Below are 26,058 nucleotides of genomic sequence, written 5' to 3' on the forward strand. Positions count from 1 at the left end.
GTTATTTTTTTTTTATTTGGGTTTAAAATAATTTCCGTGGGTGACATTTATTATTTATTCACATTATTATTTATATCTATTTATTCACTTGAACAACAAATAATTGTACTTATTTGACTAATATTTTTTATTCAAATCACAATAAGGTTTACACTTAGAATAGAGTTTTTATATCATGAGCGCCACTCCGTATACAACCATAAGCTATCAATATTATCCATACTAAAGTCAGTTTGAATGGATTGCAGTTCAATTCAGTTGAACACAGTGAATGTTTGGAACGGCAAATCTAGTACGTAGTACATATATATCGATGTTGAAAACCTAAAAATTTATATCCTCACATACTTACCTGGAATTTTTTATAATCACTTTCCAAACATGTACCTTAAAGCAATACCTATCATAGCAGAGTGTTCTAATGCAATACCGCATTACTAACAATATCTAGAATTCAATACCATTAACAGATACAAATAGAAGTGAATTGTAAGCCATTGTACCGGATTAGACGGTATTCTCGCAGCACGTGGCTATAGCCGGACAATTTAACGGCTCTCCGGCTTTGTGGTCCGCTTTGTAGCTGCCGTTTATAGTCACCGTGACTTAAACAAAGTAAATTAAAGCGGCTAGGGATGCAAAACAGTATAGGATGCGTTTTAATGACGAAAAGCCGGTTTAGAATCGGGCGAGTAAATGATTTTGTTACGTAAAGTATTGAAGAAAGAATTAGATCTATATTATTACTGGTGGTAGGTCTCTCATTTGTGGGAGTCCGCCTGGGTAGGTACCAATGCAATGTCTATTTCTGCCGCCAAGCAACAGTGTGTAGTCACTGTTGTGTTCCGATTTGAAGGACATTGTAGCCAGTGTAACTACCGCACATAATAACACTTAACACCTCACGTCTCAGGATGGCGAGCGCAGTGGAATACCAAACAATACTTTGCAATTCAAGGTGTTGGATGGTGTTTCTACTGTTTATGGGCGGTCGTATCGCTTGCCATCAAGCGAAAGGCAAACTCGTCTCGTCATTCAAAGTAATAAAAAAAAATCTACATTTATATATAAAGGAGATTAAGTTTGTGAGTTTTTTTCTGGAACGTGTAACTGGTGAATCAATTCTGATAATTTCACGCATTACATCAATTTATTTCTAAAAAAGCCCTTACGTGGGGGAACACGAGCTATACTATTGACAAATATCTTTTGAGATTCAAACAAAATTAGATAACTCAATTTATTCATTTACAACTGATATGATATAACATTTTTAAATTTTATGCAAATTAAATATGAACGATGACATTTGCAAAAATTTGCAGTGCATTTCCAATAACTTGGTTCTTAATCAGAAAAAGGCAGTTATACCTTAGAAAAGCATGAAACCTGTATATTTTTCGCCCGTATAGTGTTGAAAATTGCAAACCATCGCTTCTAGATCGGGAATATTGATTTACTAGTTTATTAATACTCGACCCGCTGCTTGCGACCACTCTAATTTGCCTACATTTACTTTTCCTTGAAAACAATTACTATAATGCTTAGTTTCGTATCTTTAATGTTATGTGCATAACGAACAAAATGTCTATTGTATTTCTTTTTATAATAAGGTAAAATTATCGTACTCTACCTTCGAAGTAACCTGTACTATTATCAGTTATTATTAGTATTAACTGTGAAGAAAAACATCGTGAGGAAACCTGCATACCTGACAATTCTCCTTAAGAAATTGAAAGGTATGTGAAGTCTGCCAACCCGCACTAGGCCAGCGTTATGAACTAAAGGCTAAACCCTCTCAGTAGTAGAGGAGGCCCTGTCCCAGCAGGCAGTATATAATACAGGGCTGTCGTTATTATTAAATTATGATCGCTATAGATATTATAAAGCTGCAGCGCTATCTATGGAAGTATGTATTGCTGGTAGAATATATTTTGTATCCGCCCGGATAGCGATCACCTGATGTCAAACTGTATTGTTATTATAGTGTTTAATTTTTGGAGGGACTTCAATCAGGCTGTTTTTTTGAAGTTGTTGTACAGACTAATATGCGGCTATGCTCGTCTAGGACATATTTATTTTTATATCCTCCTGGATACCACCTGGCGACCACCTGGTGCTAAAACCCGCCATAGTGGCCCACGTAAGTGTGTCGCGTTCCAAAATCAGCCTATGTATATCCAGTTCCAACAGGCCGGCATAATTGTGTCAATTGCCACGGGGTAATCATCTCTCGTCAGTCGACATACTATTAGATCCCAATCCACGTACCATCAGGTACAGTGAGGTGACTTTGCAGTGCGCGTATAAAAAAAGTATTATTCTGATTCTGAAAATTGTATAAGCTTTTTATTAATTGCTATAATATTAGTTTTTATATCCGTGGAAGGTTTCCGCCGAGTGGACGAATAGACTTTTCGGTTATGTTGCTCTATGAATAGCATGCTATAACCAAAACTCTAAAGTTGTACAACTTAATCAATTGCTAAGATTAATAAAAATACTTTTCAAACTTGTTAATCAAAGCAAAAATTTCAAAGTAAAACACAATTATACTCAAATAAATAATACAATCCGTATCGATTTAAAATAATCGAAATATTAATCCTTCAATCGATTTTACTTAACGTCGCTACTCGCTACAGCGTGATGAAAGGTAAACACACTGGTATTTATCCGGAGCGAACAAGATATTGAATGCTGAGCCTTTGAAGCTATGTTGACGTGTTTTTGAACGATATGTCATCCTTTGCTCTGTAAAATAACATACCGTCGGTTTACAGCAAGAACTCAATTAAGCCACTTTTAGTTTTAGTTATGTTTTCCCTATATCATCTTAGATATAATTATTTAAAAAAAAGTAAAGTACTATTATATTCTTGTATATTTTTATTCTTAAAATCTAGTGAGTATGTTAAATATTATATTATGTTCAGGGCGTTATAAACTGTACTTGATGATTTTTTGCCATTAGCGAGTTCTTGCAGTAAACCAACGATACGTACAGTCAGCCAAAAAAGTAGCTTACCAATTCAAAACTTTAAATTTATACTATTAACATTAACTTCAATCGCGACATTATTTCTCTTTGCCTAAAATAAAATAAACCCTCTGAAGTTTGTTTTAGTGAAGAAAAACAAATGTTGATTAGGACAAAAGTTTGAAGGCGATTTTAAATATTGAATTTGTTCAGCTTATTTTGTGGCTGACTGTTCCAAATTATCCACATTTCTTACTATTTTAGGGTGTAGAAATTAATATTTGTTTCGGGCGGACAACAGATGAATCCTTTCTACAACAATGGGGACTAAAAAGATAATGGTTTAAAATGTCACATTGAAACCTTTTATTTAGAATACAATTAAAAACCTTGTCAAGTTTTGTTAAAAAAATTACCCTCCAAATTCATTTGGATTAATCATCAAATTTAACTATCAACCCTTCTTAGGATAAGGATTCACTTGTAAAGGTTCAAATAGGTACACTATTTAGGCCTCTACTACAACGTAAAATCGATAATTAAGTAATAGGTATAAGAAGAGCAATAAGTCAAAATAAATTTGTTTTATCAGAAAAATAACAGATTATAAAACTATTTGCTATTACACTTGCGTACGTTGTTAATTGGCATTAGTAAGGGTGCAAAAGTGTTACGCAATACGGTGCCTTAAGTTGAGAGCGGAGAGCAATATAGAGCAATAATTTTAAACTTACTACATGCTACATACAGTAGAGTGGGTGGACCATGCACTCATGTCTGGGTCCATTCACGCCACTAAAAAATGCGCATGCTGGTTAAAAAGTTTGTAACATGTAAGACTGCCTACAATATACTTGCGCTTATGCGGAATAGCGTTGCACTGCCTTGATGAAAATAAAAGTAATAGCTGTCATTTATTCTTCAGCCATTAGAAGTCCATTGCTACATGTGCCTTCCACAAAGATTCATCAATTAATTTTTATTTCAAGCTCTCAGTCAAATATTGAATTCGATAGATTATAGTACACCGCGCAGACACAAATAGCGTTACATATGGCCGGCCAACTATACTTCACATTCTGAAGGTTGCAATGTATTTGCAGTATAGTACAAAATTTGACGGTGTTTCGGCAGTTCGACCGGTCCTGCCTTACTTCAACCTCCACCGAGACCTTCCTGTCAAGCAGTTTATGCGCACGGTCTTCACACCTTATGAATACCAATACAAGTGTATACCTCATGGTTGTTACTACACATTGAGGCCAATAAGAGTTCGCGAACTTTCCTGGCCGTCACCCCTCTACCAATCCTGAGAGAGTTCCTTTCCTTCCTCCAGCTTTGCCCTCCCAACTGTCCTCCAGGCCCCTGCAGTCGATAAGCCGGGGGATTCCAGTAGCCCATTCACAGGCTTCCCCCAGTGTTTATGAAATCCGATACACAAAAAACCCCGTTGAGAAATACACTTCTGGACAAACGATGCACTAAAAATTTGTTCAAATTTCCAACAATCGTGGTACACGCCGCTGTACTAGCCGATGACATCGGGCGTTTCCGGAAGTATTCGGCTGCGCGGGCAGGCTGGCAGAAGAGAAGATATTATGTCATACGGTGACTATTCTATTATTCTCTCTGGTTGGACGTTGTCAAAAAATGTCTAAAATTATATTCTGTAATTATTTTGCTAATATAATGTTTACTGTAAAAAGATCGTATAACAATCGTTTTGCGAAATAAAATCGCGATCGCCTCCAAACTGCGGCACGCAACTCAATCATTGTTTTTTGTACAACCCGAACTGAATTCTAATTCGTTGTAATGAACCTTAATTATTGTAAATACATTAGCGTAGAAAGAAAACAAAAAATGTATGGGAATGATATATCCTAGCGATATACTTATCGATCGATTGCATCAGACACAAGACAAATTGACGGCTACTATTAAAATTAGTTTTCTTACAAAATTGTCAGTTTTCATATACAAATTGCTAAACTTATAAAAAGTTTGTTAGTTAAAGGTTGCATCTTAAATTAAGCCTTCATAAGAAGCTAGCGCGTTGTTTAAAGTACGTATCAATGAGTCAGTCATACATTATTTTTTAGCATTATATGAATTAGGATACAATGGTACTGACATTCCACCTTTGGATAAAAGTCCCTAAATAAAAAGTAGCATAAAAAAATAATTAAGAACGTTATAAATAACGTTACATTATATAAAACGCAGTTTTAAAATGCAGCGAACGCACTGTAATTGTACTGTTGTTTAAAAGTAGTTTCTTTGTAGAACATACTCCAAGCTCTTAATGAAAATCAAAAGCAGTTGCTAATGGATTTAGCTATTGTCCAGAGCGTGTTAGAATTATAGTGTAGATAAATTTCCTTCTTAATTTTTTTTTTAAACATAAAGAAAACCAGACTAAACACTAGCTTTAACAATTTGTATTTTATTTAATTATAAATTGTACAATGTACATCTATGTTGTTTAGACAAAACTTATAAATTGTGAAAATAACAAAACCAATAGGTGTATAACATTTTGAACAAATTCCAAAATAAACATTACACTTCTATAGTACAATAGGATGGCTTTTCTATCTCGATTTGGGATATTTAATCCAAATACAATGTTAATCAACACACGTTGTGTTGCTTTCGGTTATACTAATAATTCTGCCTTTTCTGCAGACAAAAATCCAGCCAGTTTTTACGGTATAGTGTCCACTCAGACGATTAAGGGATTAGGCGTAAATAAAGGTATCCGTACAATGCGACATATTCTTCACCTGCTTTTTGCTAAATATACCATGGGCTTACCACACAAGAAAAATTAATTGATACTTTCATCGCCAAACTAATAAATTTTAATAAGGCAGCCAGATAGGATATCATAAGCAAAATTCATATTTATGTCGTAGTATTTAGTGCAACATAGTGCAGTGAGTGCTATTTAAAAAGAACACGGGAACAATGTGTCTTCCCCTTAATAGAGACAATAAGAAAAGTGTTTATTTATTTATTTGAACAGCCAACAAAACATACACCTTACATAGTTTGTTTTTTAACAATTCCATAAGTAATTGCTGCAGTACTGTTTTAATTACAGGCTGTCACAGCATGAACATATTATTGTGTTATTGGACATATTCTTAGTCATAGTCTCATTAGAAGTTTAGGTTAAATTTAAATAACTCATTAGTCTTAAGGCTAGATTGTTGTTAAAATGATGTAGTACATATAGTCGGTACATCATAGAACAAAAAAAAAATGTAGTATTAACAAAATTCTAACCGTTTTAAAAATTCAATTTTAAAAAAATATTGCAGTTCGAACTCTATCCTTTTTTATTTGATTAGTCTCCAATTATTAATTGTGGTGTCAATACACCACCAATGCTACGGATCAAAAACTATGCAATAAAAACAATTAATTAAATATAAAAATAACTAACAAAAAGAACAACAAAACAGTTAACGACAAGAACATTCACTCAAAACAAATTAAACTTTCACAATTTAAACACATGAGAAGTTTTAATTTGGTTTTTGGTGGAGTAAATCGTGTTCAAACATTTATTTTTCCCACGCAGTCTTATTTCGCCCACTACGTAGTTTTTGTATACGAGTTTGTCTAGGTAGGTAAGACTGGCCGTAATGTCCCTAGGCTGGCAGTCACCTCGGTCAAAAATAACAAATAATTTACTCACTAGATGTCTCTTGAGGCGTTTTTTTAATGACGACATGAGCTTGCCATTCGCCTGATGGTAAACGATACGACCGCCCATAAACAGTAGAAACACCATCCAACGCTTTGAATTACAAAGAAAAATAAAATATACAAATTCAAACCGGAACACAACAGTGACTACACACTGCTGCTTGGCGGCAGAAATAGACATTGCGGGGATACCTACCCAGGCGAACTCTCACATATGAGAGACTTACCACCAGTGACCTTATTTAGACGGGGTAATTAGAGGCGGAAATTGAATACAATTACAAGAATGCTAATTGAATACAAATATTAAAACATAGTTTCAAACTTTCCCATTTGTGGTATGAAAATTTGTTTTTGAAGATTTAATTTATGAACGTCAATATTTAATATACGATTATACAAACCGTAGCTATCTGATAAAGGACACGTGTAAGCACTTATACAAACATATACGTATATAATTATTATGCCAACAGCAAGCCCCATAACTTTCCATTCACCCCCAGTTGGCGGTAGAGAAAATGCATTTTCCTTGCGAAAAAAGAGACAGATTGCAAGAAAATGTCAGGATGATAACATGCTATATAAATATCAGGTTCTCAAGATGTGTGGATGTTTGTTAATTTACCAGTCAAAAAAAAATCAAAATCGGTTCATTAGGTCCAGAGATTATCCCCTACAAACAAACAAACTCACAATTTTCCTCTTTATATTACTATAGGGTCTTTCACACAGGAGCATGAATACCAATTTGATGTTTAAATATAATATAAATAGCTAACTGAATTTGTTTGCGCATTACTTAAAAAGATGTAACAACTATCATAGAATTATTATCTTGCGATTTTTACAACTAACTAATGATACAGGCTGATAAAAGATACCTCTAATGACTTGTACTCAAAAACACCCGATTTATTCTGACACAAGCTGACCTGACAGACGTTGTCCCGTCTTAACTATGAATTTGCAGCGCGCATTCTGTCAATCGCTGAAATTAACTTTTCTAACGTTCCGCTCAACTTCCTTAATGTTTTCTTTCATTTATTTTCATAAGATCCTTCTCCTGATAATAACAAACACAACAAAAAAAAAATAGTGAAATTGGTCCCACCGTTCACGCGTGATGGCGTGACCAAGGGAAATAGAGATTCATTTTTATATATATAGATTACTAGCGACCCGCCCCGGCTTCGCACGGGTATAACATAACAAAATAACAGTATTTCTCCACTATTTAATGGATGTTATTATTATACATATAAACCTTCCTCTTGAATCACTCTATCTATTAAAAAAAACCGCATCAAAATCCGTTGTATAGTTTTAAAGATTTAAACACACATAGGGACAGAGAAAGCGACTTTGTTTTATACTATGTAGTGATGTTCATTAAGCTGGGACATTCGATTTTCAAATGTTTCTCACTATTAAAACTAAACTATATTTCGGGTTTTATCGTGGTTTTAATTTTTTTAGTTTTCTCCCGACGTTTCGAAGATTGCAGCCTTCATGGTCACGGAGGGGACTGAGGTGTTGTTCATCCGCAAAGTCAAAGTTACAATATCTACCTACATTTTACAATTAAGCAACTTTTAATTATTTTTTTAAGGCGTGGATGGTCCGATCTACACAGAATGAGCTCAAGACACTATGAACTCAATCTGCGTAGATCGGACCACCAACAGCTAAAAAATGTCTAACATGCGCGTAAACATAAGAAATCGTTATTTTCAAGTTAAGAAGATAAATGATCTTAATTCTGTATGTTTTTAACCATAGAGTACCAAACCACACGAGTACTCATTTCAAATTGACCGAATTGTTGACATCGGCGCTAATTGCCATAATAAAAAAAATGTAATATACCTGTGAGTTTCTGATCTATTTCAAAAATTAACCAATCAGAACAAAGTTTTTTTTGCACCTAAATGAGTTATTTTGATTGATACGTTCTCTGAATCGGACTAAAGATTGAGATTAGGATATTTTTTTTGAAAAAAGCTATTAAACAAAAACCATAAATAGCTTCTTAAGATAATCTCAACTCATATCTCGACTATCATTCAAATATTTTTAATACACAACAAACGTTGTTTGTTAAATAATGAAACCCAAGTTATTTTCATCCAAAGGAACAAACAATAAAATTATTTTCGCCCTGAACTCTACTTGACCTGTAACAGTCAACCATCTCGCAGGAATTACAAAAACACTGGATTAAAGACTTTTATGGATACAAAGCTATTTTGTATCTCGTCCCCAAGTACTTAACAATAATGAATAATCACAATACTGAATAAACACTACCTTTTGTTAGCGGAACTGCCTAGAAAAGCCTTTTGGGGGGCAAAATGTATTCTAGATTAGGTTTTTCTTACAAGTTGGTACTATATGTATCAAAAGTCCTTTTAAAAATCGGTTACTTAGGGCACAAATTTATTTACTGTGTACAATGAAATAAATTATTTTAGAAATAACCATAAACTGTGGTAATAGTTTTATTTCTAAATCAGACATTTTCATTTTAATTATTTATATAACTTGAATCGCGTGTTGTTTGACAGACTAACAATAAATTACTTTAGCATTCCATGAATACAATCTCAGAATGTGTGCGTGTTTGAGCACGGACTTTCAGTTTGCTTATTTTAATTACAATCATACGCTTTACGGTTGAAGGTAAATATATCCTAATCTAATTTAAGTTATACATAAATTTGAAGGCATGTGCAGTCTACTAACTCATGTAACACCAATCAGACACACACAGTCAAGCCTTTTATCCTCGAAGGGGTAGGCAGAGGCGAAACTGGAGCACCCACTTTCCGACGTGTGTATTCCGTCCCATAATGTGATAGGGATCGAGTCTATCGCCATATCCTAAACCGAATATCACTTTACCTGACCTGAGGATCGAATCCGAGACCTCAGCTCTGCAGTCGTATAGTAATAAAACTACGCCACTTAGGTGATAGCGGCAAGCAAACGCGTAAAAAATACATACTTCATAATTCAATATTCTGGCTTATTTCGCCACTGCTTATGAGCAATTATTTATACTTTAAGGCAGATAGTTAGCTCGTCGTGGCAATTAACCTTTAAAAAAACTCCTTATATTGATTAACCTAGATAAAGCTGAATTAGAACCAATACTCTTTTTTCAGCCACAAATCGCATTCAGCAAATAAAAATATAAAGTCAAAGACCGTTTTTTAAACCGCGGCAAAATTAGCGCCAATGCGTTTCCGGCTCTTAAAAGTAAGTAGGTATTCAAAACAGATTAGCCGCTATACAGGGGGCTATGTTAACGCTTATACAGGGTGGCCGGAAAACATTCGCCGCCACCGTAATGGCGCACGCAAAAAGTTAATGGACACCCTGTGAGGGGTGATTCGGCACTTTGGCTCACCCACATACAACTACTTTATTGCTGGGTGTTTGAGTGACATGTTGCGACCTGGATGTCCATTTGGGTACTAAATGACTTTCAAATTTCTATCGATCGTGCAATGCTTACTTTGTTCAGAGTGAGGTAGTTAAAGTTAAATAAATAAGTTTCTACTTATATATCTAAATAATATTAATAACAAATATTATTATTTTAGCCGCTGTACTAATATATAAATTTGCATGCTGTGGTCTCCTATAATTGAAGAGGCACGTCGCATTGCTAATTGTACAAATGCTACATTGTATTTATTAAATGCCGTGTATCCTTTGTTGGAGGTCCTTAAATAAATAAATAACGCCAATTCTAATGGCAATTACCAAATATCTAACAAATTGTAGATACCCAGCCTCATATGTTAGAAATAGATTTGAAAGACACTTTGGACGGATACACAACCCAATTAAATACATAGGCTTCAGAGTAAGGTAGTTAAATAACCGATTCTAACGGCAAATCATGGCAAAATGTTTAACAAATTGTAGACACCCAGCTTCCTATGCTAGGAATAGATGTGAAAGCTAGTTTAGACGCATATACAACAGTAAAATACGTAGACAACTTTTTATCTCACACTATAGGACTTTTGTTTTAAGAACATCCGCAATCGAAATTAGTAATTAAAATAAGTCTAAATTTAGGCAAATCAGTAATCTAGACTTCGATTGGCTTTAATTACCTGCTACATGGTTATGTAATACGGCTGTATCGAACGGTATCAATCAGTTACGTAACCCCAACTTGATTTGGGACGAGGCGGTTACGTGAAACTTTGGGTACAACGTGGACTTTCTTATTACTGATAACGTGTATACAAATAATGAGAGAAGTCAATTGGTTGTTGGATGCTATTTCTACGACTTAATCTGTAAAAATTGAACTGAAATCATTTCTAGAACATATTGTGTGTAAGTGTATTGCTGACACCAGTTTGGAGTGGCGTAGAAGGAAGTAGAGTGAAAAAAAGCTATCTCATGGCGTGAAGAATCTTCTTGAAATATGGTAATCAGTGACCATTCACCATCGTTTCAATTATAAATTTCAAAATAGAAACTACGTCTGTTAAAAATCTTAATAATCACTCTCCTAATCTTACTGTCCTGCTGGGTACAGGCCTCTTCTATTAAACAATTTGGGGTTTAGTTAACGCTAACATAGTTCAAATCAACAGACTTCAGATTCCCTCAATATTTAATAACACTTTTAGCTATAAAAGATTCCCTACAATGTTTTCCCTCGCCTTAAAAAACGTTAAAACAGTTCCAAACGTCCACAAAATGAATTTAGAATCCGTTGGACAAAAAGCAATCGAAAAACCACTCCGCCTTGTACGCGGAGGGGAGACGGGGACGGGCATTCACCAAGCCCTCTGCCTCATTGACATCTCAATAAAGTACTGTCGAAGATTCCACGGCACATCCGGTTCCGCTTCTATTACGTCATTCCGAGATTCCAATAAATGATTTATTTAGTGATAAACATTATAGTGGTATAGGGAAGATAAGGGTTATGCAATAGGAATGTATTAGGGTGTTATTGTCACAGTCGTTTCGTCTAACTCATTCTCCTATTTGACTTTTGACTAATATACATACGAATATTTTTGAAAATGATTGGATGTTTTGATGTTTGTTAGAAATCAACGAAAAAACTGCTGAACGGATTTGGATGAAATTTGACACACATATAGACCATGTCTTGTATTAACATATAGGCTTTTATTATCTCGGTAATTTGCTTCTGTAGAAAAGTTTTTTAAGTAGATGGTGCTGACGACGTGTAGGTTGCGCTGTAGATAGCTGTGGTGGTTTAGGAATATTTGTAGCAAGAAATGGTTTTGACGCGGGTAAAGTCGCAAACAATATTTATTCTTAATGTTTGCTATTGTAATGTTTGATTCATGTTGTATCAATAATTGTTTTATATTAAGGTGCTATGAATTTTGCACGTTTCTAGTCCAAGTGTCAATGTAGGCAAATATTGGTATTGTCCTAGTATTAATATATGGAAACATTGGTAAATCAAATAAATAAAAATACTTAGTAATATTGTATATAATAAAAATATTGAAATAAAACTATTTCACGGATTTTCTCGCGGTTTTTATATTATTGTTTCCCGACGTTTCTAATACAGCAGCCTTCGTGGTCACAGGACGGAAGCGGACCATGTTTTTTATCTGTTCAATATTCGCGTAAACATAAGAAATCGTGAATACAAATATATATAAATTTGTATCTGTACCTACCACTTTAGCATGGTCCATACATTGTTCGAAATCCCAAATCACACAAAGACAAAACACATGTAATAAGTTGTAAGAAAATTAGATGAATCCGTATACTTTTGGCGGCATGCCAGGACGTCTACTAAGCTACTGAGGACCGAATTCATGCTACATAACCTACAAAGAGCCTTATTCCTAATGTCCGGTTTTTTACGAAATTACGCTGTTACATGAGGCGTTGACCCTTGGAATAAAATTGTGTAACAATACATGAAAAGTACCATAAAGTAATTTCTATTTATGTCACCAAGCATCAGTGTGTACTCACTGTTGTGTTATATTTTGAAGAACATTGTAGCCAGTGTAACTATTGGATATAATAAGACTTAACATCTCGTGTCTCAGGATGGCGAGCGCAGTCGAATACCAAACAATACTTTGTAATTCAAGTTGTATGATGGTGTTTCTACTGTTCATGGGCGGTCGTATCGTTTATCAGGCGAACGGTAAGCTCATCTCGTCGTTCGAAGCAATAAAAAAATCATGTGAACAAAATTTGTTGAATGGTATCACTGATTTAAGCTAACGAAGTGCCATCATTGCTGTAATGTTTATTTTGCTTAATTAGAATCATTAGCCATATGACGTCCAGTGCCGAACATACACAGCACACACTATTGACACTCCCCCCCCCCTGAACGCTCCGTTCAGATGGTATCGGTTATACGCGTGTCAGCCAAACGCGCGGTAATAAAATGTATTAGGGCGCGTTAGCATGTGTACTCCCAGATCAAAGTACTTACTAAATACGTGTTATAAACCCACGTTTAACTTGTATTCTGACCGAGGTTTTAAGGATTTCTAGAAGGATTTCTTAAGAGCGGTCTGCATCTTTTGTTCCTGTGACCTTTATCAAGTGGTTCATCCTATCACAGGTGGACGTCCAGTTAGAGTCAAGTAATAGTAGAAATTGTGGAAGTAAGATCACTTGTACGTTATTCAAAAGTAAGCTACAACTCCACATTGGGTTTCTCTGAAACCGCGGTGTACCCTTTTGAGTCATCTGCTTTCAATACTACAGACTTACCTTTACACTCTACCATTATTGATAAGTCACGGAGACGTTTCTTTTACCACAATATTGGTGTAACCTATCTCAACACTAATATAATTAAATCCGAAGAATTCGAGTCATTTCTCAAGCTATAAAATTAAACGAGGTTCGTATTTCACTAATCACAAAACCTAACACAACTAAAAAACCTTTTAAAACAATAATTAAACTTTTAAAACAAGCATTTTTCCCGCTGTCTACATACAAAACTTCCTGAAAAACTAAACTAAAACATAGCAACATAAACTCAAAAGTAGACCAGCTACTGCAAATACAAATAATGTATTAACTTTCATAAAAACAGCAACCAGAATAAAAACACTACAAATCTACTCTTTAAAGTTAATTATTATGCACAGACTAGAAAAACAATCTTTTTGTTTTTATGTAGAACAAAATGATGATCGCGGCTCCGCTTGCGTGAAAGACTGTCCTTGGAATAAAATGCCCACTGAGTATTTTCATGGATAAAAAGCCTATATGTTGACCCTGGACATTAGTCTGTGTGCCAAACATCCAAACCAGTTCAATTTTTTTTTTATTATGTGTCGTTTTTCTGACACAATTTGATTCCCTAAATAGGACTGATCTCGGGAAGGATGTCCCTCTTGAAAATACGATATATTTTTTTTAAATATACATTTTAAGTTTACTTCCAATCCTGGTCACACCATAAGCTACAAGTTACAGGCACTACATCGCTTGACGGCAAAATAGACGAAGCAGCCAAATAGAACCCTCATTTCCAAGACGTGCGTAGTTCGTAGATAACTGCGCATAAATGCCTGTACATAGAAAGTTAGAGTATATAACATGGCCGCCCGCGAATATCCCGCGGGATTATATTGTAAGACGCCTGTTTACTTATTTATTAGATATTAGACACTTCTACGCAGATGCGCATGAAATGTAGGGTACAAAAGACCCTTGCGTATCCCTACTGATATAAATGTAAAGGTATGTAGGTTTGTCCCTTCGCCAGAAGTGGATGTACATATTTGTATGTAATGTCAACGATACCAATGTAGAAAGGGTTGAATTGTAAGTCCGTAATTGTACGCATTATTTTAATAACTTACAAATTTAAGAGGGATTTTAAAGAAGGCGCAAAGGTCACATCGTGGATTTATCATACAAGTTCTTCGTATCCAAGATAATGCACAGAAGGACCGAAGTATACATATCTGCAGGCAGAAGCTAGTTACCATAAGAGGTAAGAATTTCCGACCATAATATATTACCCTACTTCAATCATAAATTATTCCTTGTGTTAATTTATTAACCTTCCTAGTTCTAAGAAATGAAAATCGTTATCAATTTGATGGCTAAAATTGAATATTAATTTGGTGTACCCTTTTCTTTGCTAATTGGCAAAATTAATATATTTAACTAAACACATTCTCAGACGTCTTATTGAATACATCATTACGTGTATTAAGATATTTCTAAACTAAACAAAAAACACTAACATCACGCCTCTATCGCCGAAGGAGTAAACAAAAGTGCTAACTAAGGTACCCACTTATATATGTTCCGTTCCATGTTTTAAGGAGCTAGCCTATCGCCATTTCGGGTACAAATACCAAACGGGGCTGATGATGAGCAGAAAAGAAATATCACTGCAAGCAAATTATTTGAGACGTCAGAACGGATGCCGTGCCGCGCACTCAATACAACTATGCCACCGAAGCAGTTCTTTCTTTTATAAATAAATGACGAGATATAAAACTCAATTGATTGAAACTATCGCAACCTCTTTTATAAAGACCAGCAACTATGGTAATGTAGTTAGCTGGGATAACTGAATAAATTACACGTACGTCGCTTTACATAGTCTGTGTTATGCACACGAGTATAAATAAATAAGGTGACAAGCTAAGCTTTTCTTAGTTCTTGGTATGCAATTGGCTTTAAGGTTAAGCCATTCGTCCAGAAATCAAACCAACATCTTCCAAAGCTAACACCAACTAACCGATCTCAAGTACTAACAACCCACATGATTATTAGTGCAGATAACATGAAGTACAACTCGTTACTTCGGTCGCGGCCGACGAAGTTTGTCGCTGGCTATGCTTTGCTCCCAATTTCTTCATATTGCTTTATTCTCCACTTGAGCTGTTGTAAGTACACACGCTTGAGATGTTTGATTTGACTATAGTTTGTGGTTATTAAAAGTTTAAATTTAACTCCCTTATTCATAGACGTTATTTTTATGTAATGACGGCTAATATTGAGATACAACAATATTAGCCAATCACAACGGCCCTATGTCTACGCACTGCGAAGGCTGCCATGCCGTCAGCACTGAGAAACAGACTTATTATCACAGCTTTACTCCGTCCTTAGATAAAAAACGTCTATGAATAAGTATTTACAAGATTTTTAGGAAGACATTTAATATAATTAATAAACTCATATATAAATCCTGCTGTGTTATAGATTTTTGACACAGCAAATGTAAAAACAACTTCGAGCAAAAACATAATATTTTGCTCTACAGTTTGGCTCGAGCGACTGATCGGTCTATCTAAACTGAATACAACAATAAAATACTATGATATCAGCTCTGTTTATGGTCAAATGAACTGTACAATTGTCAATTTTACCTTCCAACATGCGAATTTAACTGAACAGTTAAACTGTACAGTTAAAATGTGCAGTTATAAATGGATGTTTAGACTGTGGCCTGTAGAGATAATAAACAATGAAACCTGATCCTTTAATAAACGAGCAGACAGGACATTACATCAAACCGTCTTGCAACAATAAATTTAGTCTGAAATCAATAAGCATTTGTTTAATTAACACTGTTTAGGTAATCAAGTCATAGAAATGCTAGTAAGCAATATCATCAAAATTCAAAAGCGAAGTGTAAAACACGACTTATAACATACAAGAGTTGCTTTGCGGGTAGTCTGACTAATTTTATTATAGGTGAGCGTTTGCCTTAAAAATTGAAATTATATTCAAAAGCATCTTTACGCTTTTCACGCTAAAGAAATCTTGGTCCTTGGTTGTTAAGTTATATCTCCTTTGATGTTAAAATTATATGTTATAGTAAAAAACATGTTATGGATATTGAGGATTGTTTATTGTTATTATTGATATCGAATGAAAGTGATCAGGAGCATTATAATATAGGATAAAAGTGGCGAAGAGTGAAAATATCCGAAAGTTAACACAACACAACATATAAGTAAGTACTAATATTATGTATATATGCGGTTTGCAACTCGTTCAATGTAATATTTTACATAAGTTACAAAAGGGAAGCCGGTAGAAATCGGGTTAAATGGTCCTTCGCCACTAATAACTAAGAAAAAATTAAAATTATATTTTCGAAAATCGTAAAACGTAATTCATTTTAGTATCTTTTATTTGGTATGGTACCTGGCAGTATTTTATAAACCTAAAGATAACTAAATAAAAGATACGAAAATGTCAAACGTAGAAAATATAATAACAGGTCCATCTAATATTCAAAATCATTTCACAGTATCCTTACAATCTCCGTAAAAAAATATAAACGTATGTTTTTATGTCTGACATGAATTTCCAATTTTATCGCCAGCATCGTAGGATTTGCCGAGCTAACCAAATATCTATTCGAATAAAACTTAAGTGCCCCTCGTAAAATCTCGAATAGTTCAACTTTCTTATATTTATTAGGATTTATCCGAACTTAGCGTATGTTCATATTTACAGTTTTAAACTTAGAATTACCCTCACACTAATTATGCAAGCTTGTTAAATGATGCTGTTTTTAGTTTTAGGTTGTATATTCGTGGAATTAGGTCATTAGTACTAAATTCAGATTTAGTAATCAAAAAACGCCGTAATGAGACGAAATTTTAACCTGGAACATATAAAGGCGAACTGCGCTTTAAAACCGTGTCAAAACTAAAAACAGAAGCCACAAAGCGACCAAAAAAGAGGGATCGTTTAACTCACCTGTAATTACTGTAAATGTGGTTCAGATAAAATCTCACGGGGTCAACTCCCAGCGGTCACAAGTCACAGCACGTATAACTGAACGATGGTACTGATGTTGTGGACGTGATCGCGAATGATTTGCTACATTTTTTTCGTGTTTATTTTTTTTGCTCGTGCTCGGGAGCGGGCGGGCGTCACCGGCGCGAACCACGGCAGACTGCCCGCGAGGGGTAGGAAACCCCTACGCTCCGATATACTACGGACCATAGATTAAAAAATATTTTTTAGGAGAGGTGTTAAGGTGTGTCGGTCTTGAGACTTAAAACTTTAGTATATAAATAAAGATGTAAAATTATTTTTTAGTGGACGAACGGGTATATTGATATAAAGAACTCTGACATAAAAAAAAAAACATAAATTTTCCCAATTAAGTGCTTACAAATATTTGATAAGATGGCTGTAGAAGAGTAAAATACGTTTAGAATTAGGTCAAATGTACCAAAATAGATATTAAATTAAAACAAAAAAATATTCTATATTATAAGATCATTCTCTTGACTTCGCCAATTTTCTTCATCAAAATAATAAAGCTAGATGAGTTAATTACATTAAAATATACACCTGGGTACCTACTTCTAAAGTCTTATAGTGTAATGTTAGAAACATTACTTAATTAGTATACAGGCGACTAATATTTTTTTTATTATAGGTACGTACAAAATTCGCATGTGATTAAAGACGTGTTGCGTATCTTTCGACACGACTTATTGAGATTACTTCCCAAATCAAACTATTCATAGGCAAAATATTCCACAATTTTCGAAATACTTACTCTATGATGCTTTCCGGGGCGTGTTAGAGTGAGAGGGGAGATGCGGGAAAGCTACAGGTGCAAAGAGACCGCACATATTGACGGGCGCGTAGTGTTGACCAACTTTTCTTTCGTTCAAATAAAATATGAGATGGCCACAAAGGAGCGCGAGAGAATGACTCGTTACTTAATCATTACTTTATTATCGATAACATTTCAACAAATATGTTACCCGATATATTAAAAATTATTTATGTATTAGTGAAAAATATGCGATTCCCATGGGTGTACCTAGTGGGGGGCAAGAGCGGACGATGTCCACCCTATGAAAAGCCTTGCGTGATGCAAGCCTTTCGTTGAATTTTAGCGAGCTTTTTTGCTTCTGCCAACTGCCTTCCCTAGAAATAATTCGTAAATAGGCCAATGTTTGTACCCTTTTTAAAACATATTGCGCCCATGGAGAAGTGTAAGATTTGACATTATTAAAGTTTATATAGAGGAGAGCAAAAAAATAAAATTTATGTGCTACAAATATACTAAATTTGACAGTTGAATGTTGACCACTGAACAATCCTAGTTACTTCGAAAATCAAATCGATTTAGCTTTTTTTTTTAATTTTCTCGAATTGTTAATTAAAAATTCTTTTTCACTTGGTTTATTTTCGAAAGTGGTTTGCATTATAAACATTTTTTATTATGAGCAAAACTTTCACGAAATACGCAGAATCGAGTACACGTAGTGAGACGCAGAAAGAGTTTACCGGAATCCTTTAATTCCGAGAGCCGTAAGCTCTAAGTCGATACTCAATCAAAAATATTCAACACACAATCATTGCTTATAGTATAGCCCTTATTCTATATGGTAGTGTAAACGCGTAACGCGGCCGTGTCTTGTTATCTTCGAGAAATGTGCGTGAAATGGTATTCTGTAAGTCAAATTTCTATAGTCCTAAACATGATGCGTTGTGTTACGTGCTTGTTACACACTGTCAAAATAACGTGCGGGATAGAGAATAAGGCCCCTGAATAGATAAATACAAAAATCGCTTAACAACAAAACATTTTCGCAAGTTAACACGAGTTCCACTTGGGAACAAAGTTTGCGCGCAACTTCCGGATTCAGTAGTTTCGTAGAAAATCTTCGTATACTCATAACTATTGATCTACGTTGCCCACAAAACATTATCGGGAAAACTTAATGAATACAGATTGTTGAATGGTACAGAATGTAATTTTTTTTTTCGGCAGGACACTGTATATGGCCATTACTGCATGTGTTGTTAAGTTAAGTGAAGATACGTAACACTAGGCTGTGTGATCGAATGACTACAGCCTGTCCTCTGTACATATTATAAAAAATAAGTGAAGTAAAGATCAAAGAAAATATCAATTACAGACATGGCTCCGGCCTTTAAATTGTAATAAAGAAGACTTATAAAAGAAAAGACAGACTAGGCTGTATGGCTGAGAGCCTTTGCCTTCTCCTTAAGGAGTAAATCCTCAGAGTAAATCAAACCAAAAAAAGAAGATAATATCAACTGGCAGTCATGAAAGTGTCTCAAAAATTACTAGTACCATTTAGAAAATGATACGAAAAAGTGGCCTGTGCAGTGGAATGTAAAAAATATAACAGCTGCAAATCAAGCAAGATGTCAACGGCTTTTGTTAAAAAACCTAATATATACACTTTTTTCTGAGTAATGGGACGAGCTACTCATTCTCCTGAAGGTAAGCGATGCGGCCGCCCATAAACAGTAGAAACACCATCCAACACGTTGAATTACAAAGTATTGTTTGGTATACCATTGCGCTCGCCATCCTGAGACATGAGATGTTAAGTCTCATTATGTCCAGTAGTTACACTGGCTACAATGTTCTTCAAACCCGAACACAACAGTCACATTGTCATTGGTCATGCGTCCCCTCTCTCCTTTAGATAGCGATGCTCTTTAACAATGCGTTAATCCTCCAACAAAAGTCTAAAACCTTAACTAGTGGCTGCCGTAACCTTCACATGATGAAAAACGAGACACAGTGGCTAGACGCGCATTAGGGCCAATGGGTGTAGTACTTACATCCGGTACAAAAGATTTAATTCGGACGAACTTCAAGAAGTTTAAGTCTCTCATTGATCAATATCTTATTTTAAACATGTTAATAGTATATCCATTACTGTCTCAATTTAGCTAGGATAAAAAAAATTACGTAGCCCTAAAACGTAATTTTATTAAGTACTAGCGTTTTTTCGCGGCTTTGCCCGCGTGAAGGAGTTTTCGGAGATAAAAGTCCCGCTAAAAATTAATCCGATTTAATTATATTTATGTCTGACTATTTCGGTCATAGTGACTTCCACATAAAAGGTAGATATATGCTGTCGCGGACTTTTAACTCCAACGTACTCCAAGATAGCATTTTTTTTTCCAACTTACTTAATAATATGTATCGTTATATTATGACCAAATTACACCAAATCATTATAAATTGTAGCCTATGTGTTTTTCTGATGTGTAACCAATATTAATGAAAGAGGAACAAACATATATATATCCATACATCCATCCTCACAAACATTCGCATTTATAATATTAGTAGGATTTATTTCAATTAATTCTTAAAAAAAACCGTTCCTAATTATTTCTATTACTTTAAAACCAGCTCACGCGATGTAAATAGCGTAAGTCTCTCATGCACTCATCAGTATAACTCAAAGGCCATAACTTAAATTACTAGAACCGCATGAAACAGAAACATTTGCGTGAATTCATTCCCTCGACTTAGCTATTTAAATTGATGAAATCGTGTATATCGTTTTTAAATGCTAATTAGACATCAAGGGACTACTAAGCAATCATTTTTGCCTAATATAAATTAGGTAGTAACAATTTTTACTAGCGAATCACGAGACTTCGCTCAAATAGCATCTAAGATTATATAACTCGGACATTGGGAAGATCGTCATACAAAAATTTTGCGCTTATGTGAAGATTACTTAATATACGAAATTGCAAAACATCAATCTAAAATACTTAATATTTTTTCTATATCATGGTTTTAATGCGAATGCTAGCATATTTCCTGTAAATATATTATATTTGTATTAATATCTAAGTACGCTGTGACATATTTCCATACGGACATTTCAAATAAGACAGCGACTTATTACCAATTGGTAACAACTTTTGGAGCAAAAATTTGGCCTTGATGTCCATGCTATAGCTAACTATATAGTTTAATGTCTGTGATGCCAATGCTTTTTCTATCGTAGATAAAAACATTAACGAATTACATACTTAGATCTTCCCCTTGAATCAGTTTACATTCATTGGTGAAAACCATATAAAATCTGTTGTGTTTGAGTTTATCTCATTCATGTAAGGATGGCATATGCCGTCAATCAAGTAAATGGATCATTAATATCCATCGATGGACACCCATAAAACCACTGCGCATTTTAATGGAATGAAAAAAGGAATTTGGACAAAAAAAATCTCAATCATCATAAACCCAAAACCTTGTCACTTCACATTGCTTTGAGACATTGGTACCTACTGGCTACTACCCTACTCGAGTCGAGCTACATGCTATTATGCATATGCATTCATAGACTAATATTACAACATGGATCATCACTTCAAGTGTTGATAAATGGCTATTTATTTTATACTAGTTGACCCGACAGACGTTGTCTCGTCTTAACTATGAATATGCAGCACGCATTCTGTCTATCGATGACAGTTATTTCAAACAATTGACAGTTATATAACATTAATATTTTCAGTTCAGTTCGTTCAGTTTTCTTAAATTTTCTAATTTTCCGCGCAATTTTTTGAATATTTTCTTTCATAAGAACCTTCTGGCAATAACAAACAAAACAAAAAAAATTAGCGAAATCGATCCAGCCATTCACGCGTGATGGCGTGATGGCGTGAACAAGGGAAATAGGGATTCATTTTTATATATATTATATAGAAGATGACCGATGCGTTTTTTGCGGCCAGCATCAATAATCAAGTGATCTTCATGCTTTAGTATAATAATTGGATAATTTTCAAGAAAAACCACAATACAATACCAGTATAGTCCGCATAAATGGACACGGCTTATGCGAATTGCGCAAAAACAATAATTCTCTCCCGTATGTGAATATTAAATAAATTGGTAAGTTTTAATTGCAATCGCATTATACAATGTGCTGATTAATAACGAGCGTCCCGCGTGTTTTGCGTTATGTTTTATAAAATATTTATTGTTTGTGAGTATTCGATATCTATTTTCTATACAGGGTCATTTTGACGTTGCGGTACTAAATGATACCACGTACTCGTCTTTACCTTTGCTGACATTGTGCCAAAAATCATCTATTTATAACGAATATTTTCACCAAATATCCTAGTTTTAGTTTACTGGTTTTTTGATCATTTTATAGTTTAATGTGAATACGGGGTGCATGAGGGTATTCCTGAATGAAAGTATGATGTTCCCACTAAGAAGAATTCTCTTAGAGTAAAAGTAGTGGCATAAGGGGGCATAAAATTACTTTTTATTAATATTTATTCTGTTCGAAACTTACACTTCTTTATTTTACACATACGGTTAAGTAACTTATTGTAAATTGTTATTTCCAAGTAAATAAGTATGTGGTTTCATTAGTTACGCAATGTTAAAATTACCCTGTATAAGTAATAAAATTTCTGGGCATTTTCCATCTTAGTTTACACTATCAAGAGCCAATTAAAGTGTTATCCTATTATAATAAACTAGCTTTTGCCTGCGGCTCCTCTCGCGTGAATAGTTTCCCCGGGATAAAAAGTGCCTATAGCACTGAGGAGTAATGTAGTTTCCGATTAGTGAAAAAAAATCAAAATCAGTTTAGTATTTCCTAAGCTTAGCCGTTAACACAAACAAACTCTTCAGCTTTCCATATTAGTATATATAATAATGCAGATAATGGGTGATTAATCATTGCTAACACTATTGAATTAGAGACAATACCGATCCATCCGTTTATTGTTTTACTGTAATTTTACAATTATTACAACTCTATGTGATTTAAAAGTCACATAGCATTTAGTTTAATATAGATAAAGATAGATAATTTTCATAGCGTAAGCTTTATATGAAATTAATAAAGAAATACGACTAAAATGCCATACATTTTTATTCATTCAAGCATATAAAAGTTGTAGTCAAATACAAAGGGAGAACTAAGCCCTCTAGCCGTCATGAGGAAGCTAGTATCGTTCAAGGGGACCTTAATTGGTTGCAGGTTATGTTAGCACCTCTAGCATACTTGAGACAAATGGTGTCTAGGCGGATAGGTGGAAACAGTTTTACGTCAAAAAACTACAGAATGACAAAGAATAAAATGTGTTGTAATCATTGACGTATATTCTATAGACACGAACGTCCATATAAACTATTTGTTCAAAATCTGAACTAAAATGGCAACTAAAACGTTACTGATATAACCTATTTATTCACTTGAACAACAAATCATTTTACTTATTTAACTAATATTTTTTATTCAAATCCAGGTTTACACTTAGACTCGAGTTCTTGTATCATAAGCGCCACTCCATACACAATCACAAGCTGTCAATATTGACCATGCTAAAGTCAGTTTGAATGGATTGCAGTTCAATTCAGTTGAACACAGTGAATGTTCGGAACGCCAAATCTAGTACGTAGTACATATATATCGATGGATGTAAATATCTGTTGTTTTGAACTGATAAATACCTCATTGCTCGACATTGTTTCCACGTTTCTCATGATTATGGAACTAGAATAATAGCTATTGTTGCTCTATTAGAAACCAATGTACACCAAGGGGAGCTTAAGTCCCAAACCTATTGAAGTAAATAACTCTTGGAAGACTTTTTTCCAACTATTCCAGACGTATTGACTAGAGTAAATTATGCAGATATAATTACTGAGATAATGATATTGTTTTCCTCTCCAAAGACATAATTCTGGCTGAATCAATAGCTTATTACGAGCAAGGGCAAACAAAGAACCAAATTGGCGGGAAACCTCGACGAAAACATGTAAATTGGACGTTCAAGGATTATTTGAAAAAATACGATCCCCGCACTGTCTGGGATAAGATTGATAAGATTAAGAAGAAAGGTGACTTATTTATTATTCAAATGTTTTGTACTGCATTCAAAGTAGAACGCGATGTGAACAGAATTTTATGTTCATATTTTGCAGATGTGAAGTATTTTCGACTTCTAATTGGTATCAAAATACCATTTGTAATATCATAATAAACGTATTCTATAGAAACAATGTTATAAAAAGGTTCTTATAATACCCAGTAATTATGAGAATTATCTGGAAACACCTTTAAAATATTATCAAAGTCTACAACCATTTAAGCAAGCAGTAAAACCCTAACAGGCCTTACAGTCCTTGAACACTTCCCAATCCTTGAATAACCTTGTTAATCTGAAATGTAGTTAGCGTTTTTAGTTACCACTTACCATCAGGGACCATATTCTCTACGCCACGCGTTATTTTGAGTGTACAATAAGCACGTAACGCACCACGTTGCGTTTCAGATAATAGAAATGAGCATACAGAATACCATTCCACGTTAATTAACGAAGATAACTTAACGTTCGTGTTACGAGTTTACACTGTCATAGAGAATAAGGCCCCTTTGACCCAACAGTTCACTTAACTTTGTGCAAAATTGCTAAAATTATAATTATATCGCTCATTTTATCTTTGGCAGGCATAAAACTAACAATAAAGGAAGAAATAGACATCTTCATGAAAGGCATCGACATGTCAGATGACTTCCTAAGGGTGAAGGTTCAAGACGGAGACGCCAAGCTGCTGGTGATGAAGGATGGGAGACGTTGGCAGCCGCCTCCAGGTCTGTCGGACTTCCCTAGAGACCGGTTCAGTCTCAGACGAAGACTCTTCGAGCTGATGAAGCAGGCTATCTATCAGGCTAGGAATAAAATGGTAAACACCATTATACTGCTTTTGTTACATATGAGAGCGTATCTAAAGGTTTATTTATGAAATTAAGTTAAGGTTACGAATTACAACCGGCTGTTTCCTTAAATCGTCTTCAAGAACGCAATTACGAACGAATTATATGGAATCTGAAGTATTTTAACTACACAACAGGTACTTATAATTAGGTTCAAAGCTAGGATTCAGAAAAAAAAACTCATCTTAATATTTTTAATATTTTCAAATAAACAAACACAACATAAACTTTCAGGTGATCATGCAACAGCTCCGAGACAAATATCGTGAAGACTCCCTCTACAAAATGGGATACCTCATGAGCAAAACTGACAACGCCTGCAAGACTTTCTCGAAGGTTGCCTTCAGGGCATTCCGTGCCTGCATCCTAGGCAGGCAGTGGGTCATGTACAGGCACAGACTCTACGAAATCCTATCCACTGAGGAACGAGTCCTCAACCTTTGGTTCACTGTTGAACTACTAGTTGATTTAATCAAGAAAAACGATAACTACCTTAAAGATATGCTCGCGAATGGAACGAAACATCCGAAGAAGGAATGGATATTTACTGATTCATAAACAAATAAACTTAATTGTTACTAGTTCTTTTTGCTATGACTTATTTTTTTAAGTAGGGACAAGTTATGATTATACTTAATTTTTATATTTATTCACTGGTAATAATAAATTCAAAATAGCATACATATTGTAACTTACATGATAGTATATGATTACCATTACTTACGCAAGCTTGCCGTCGGATAAATTATAAGTGAATGTGCAAATAGTGAAAATATGATGAGCCTCTGGTAACTTATTCTATTAAGAACTAAGTAAAAC

The 26,058-nt window shown here is 34.6% G+C and overlaps 2 protein-coding genes across 2 annotated transcripts in view; one reads left to right on the forward strand and one right to left on the reverse strand.

The window, feature by feature from the left end:
- The window catches only part of LOC115449543, a 185,390-nt gene extending 167,766 nt beyond the window's left edge, over positions 1-17,624 (reverse strand). The window contains exon 1 of the mRNA XM_037438959.1: positions 17,441-17,624. The gene's annotated coding sequence lies outside the window, so the exon portion shown is untranslated. The remainder of the gene's footprint in view (positions 1-17,440) is intronic.
- A 4,784-nt stretch (positions 17,625-22,408) lies between these two features.
- Positions 22,409-25,934, forward strand: LOC115454437. Its single transcript, XM_037438942.1, has 4 exons — positions 22,409-22,485; positions 24,198-24,362; positions 24,973-25,208; positions 25,474-25,934. Exons 1-4 carry the CDS (start codon positions 22,461-22,463, stop codon positions 25,795-25,797), a joined length of 750 nt encoding a protein of 249 aa, XP_037294839.1. The 5' UTR covers positions 22,409-22,460; the 3' UTR covers positions 25,798-25,934.
- The last annotated feature ends 124 nt before the right edge of the window (positions 25,935-26,058 follow it).

Source organism: Manduca sexta, chromosome 15, assembly GCF_014839805.1.
Source record: "Manduca sexta isolate Smith_Timp_Sample1 chromosome 15, JHU_Msex_v1.0, whole genome shotgun sequence".
NCBI lineage: Eukaryota > Metazoa > Arthropoda > Insecta > Lepidoptera > Sphingidae > Manduca > Manduca sexta.

Excerpts from the sequence above, each read along its gene's own strand:
- LOC115454437 (XM_037438942.1), top strand. The coding sequence starts at position 22,461 with ATGTTTTATAAAATATTTATTGTTT. Across the intron at positions 22,486-24,197 it reads TTATAAAATATTTATTGTTT|ACATAATTCTGGCTGAATCA; the intron begins GTGAGTATTCGA and ends TCCTCTCCAAAG. Across the intron at positions 25,209-25,473 it reads ATCAGGCTAGGAATAAAATG|GTGATCATGCAACAGCTCCG; the intron begins GTAAACACCATT and ends ATAAACTTTCAG.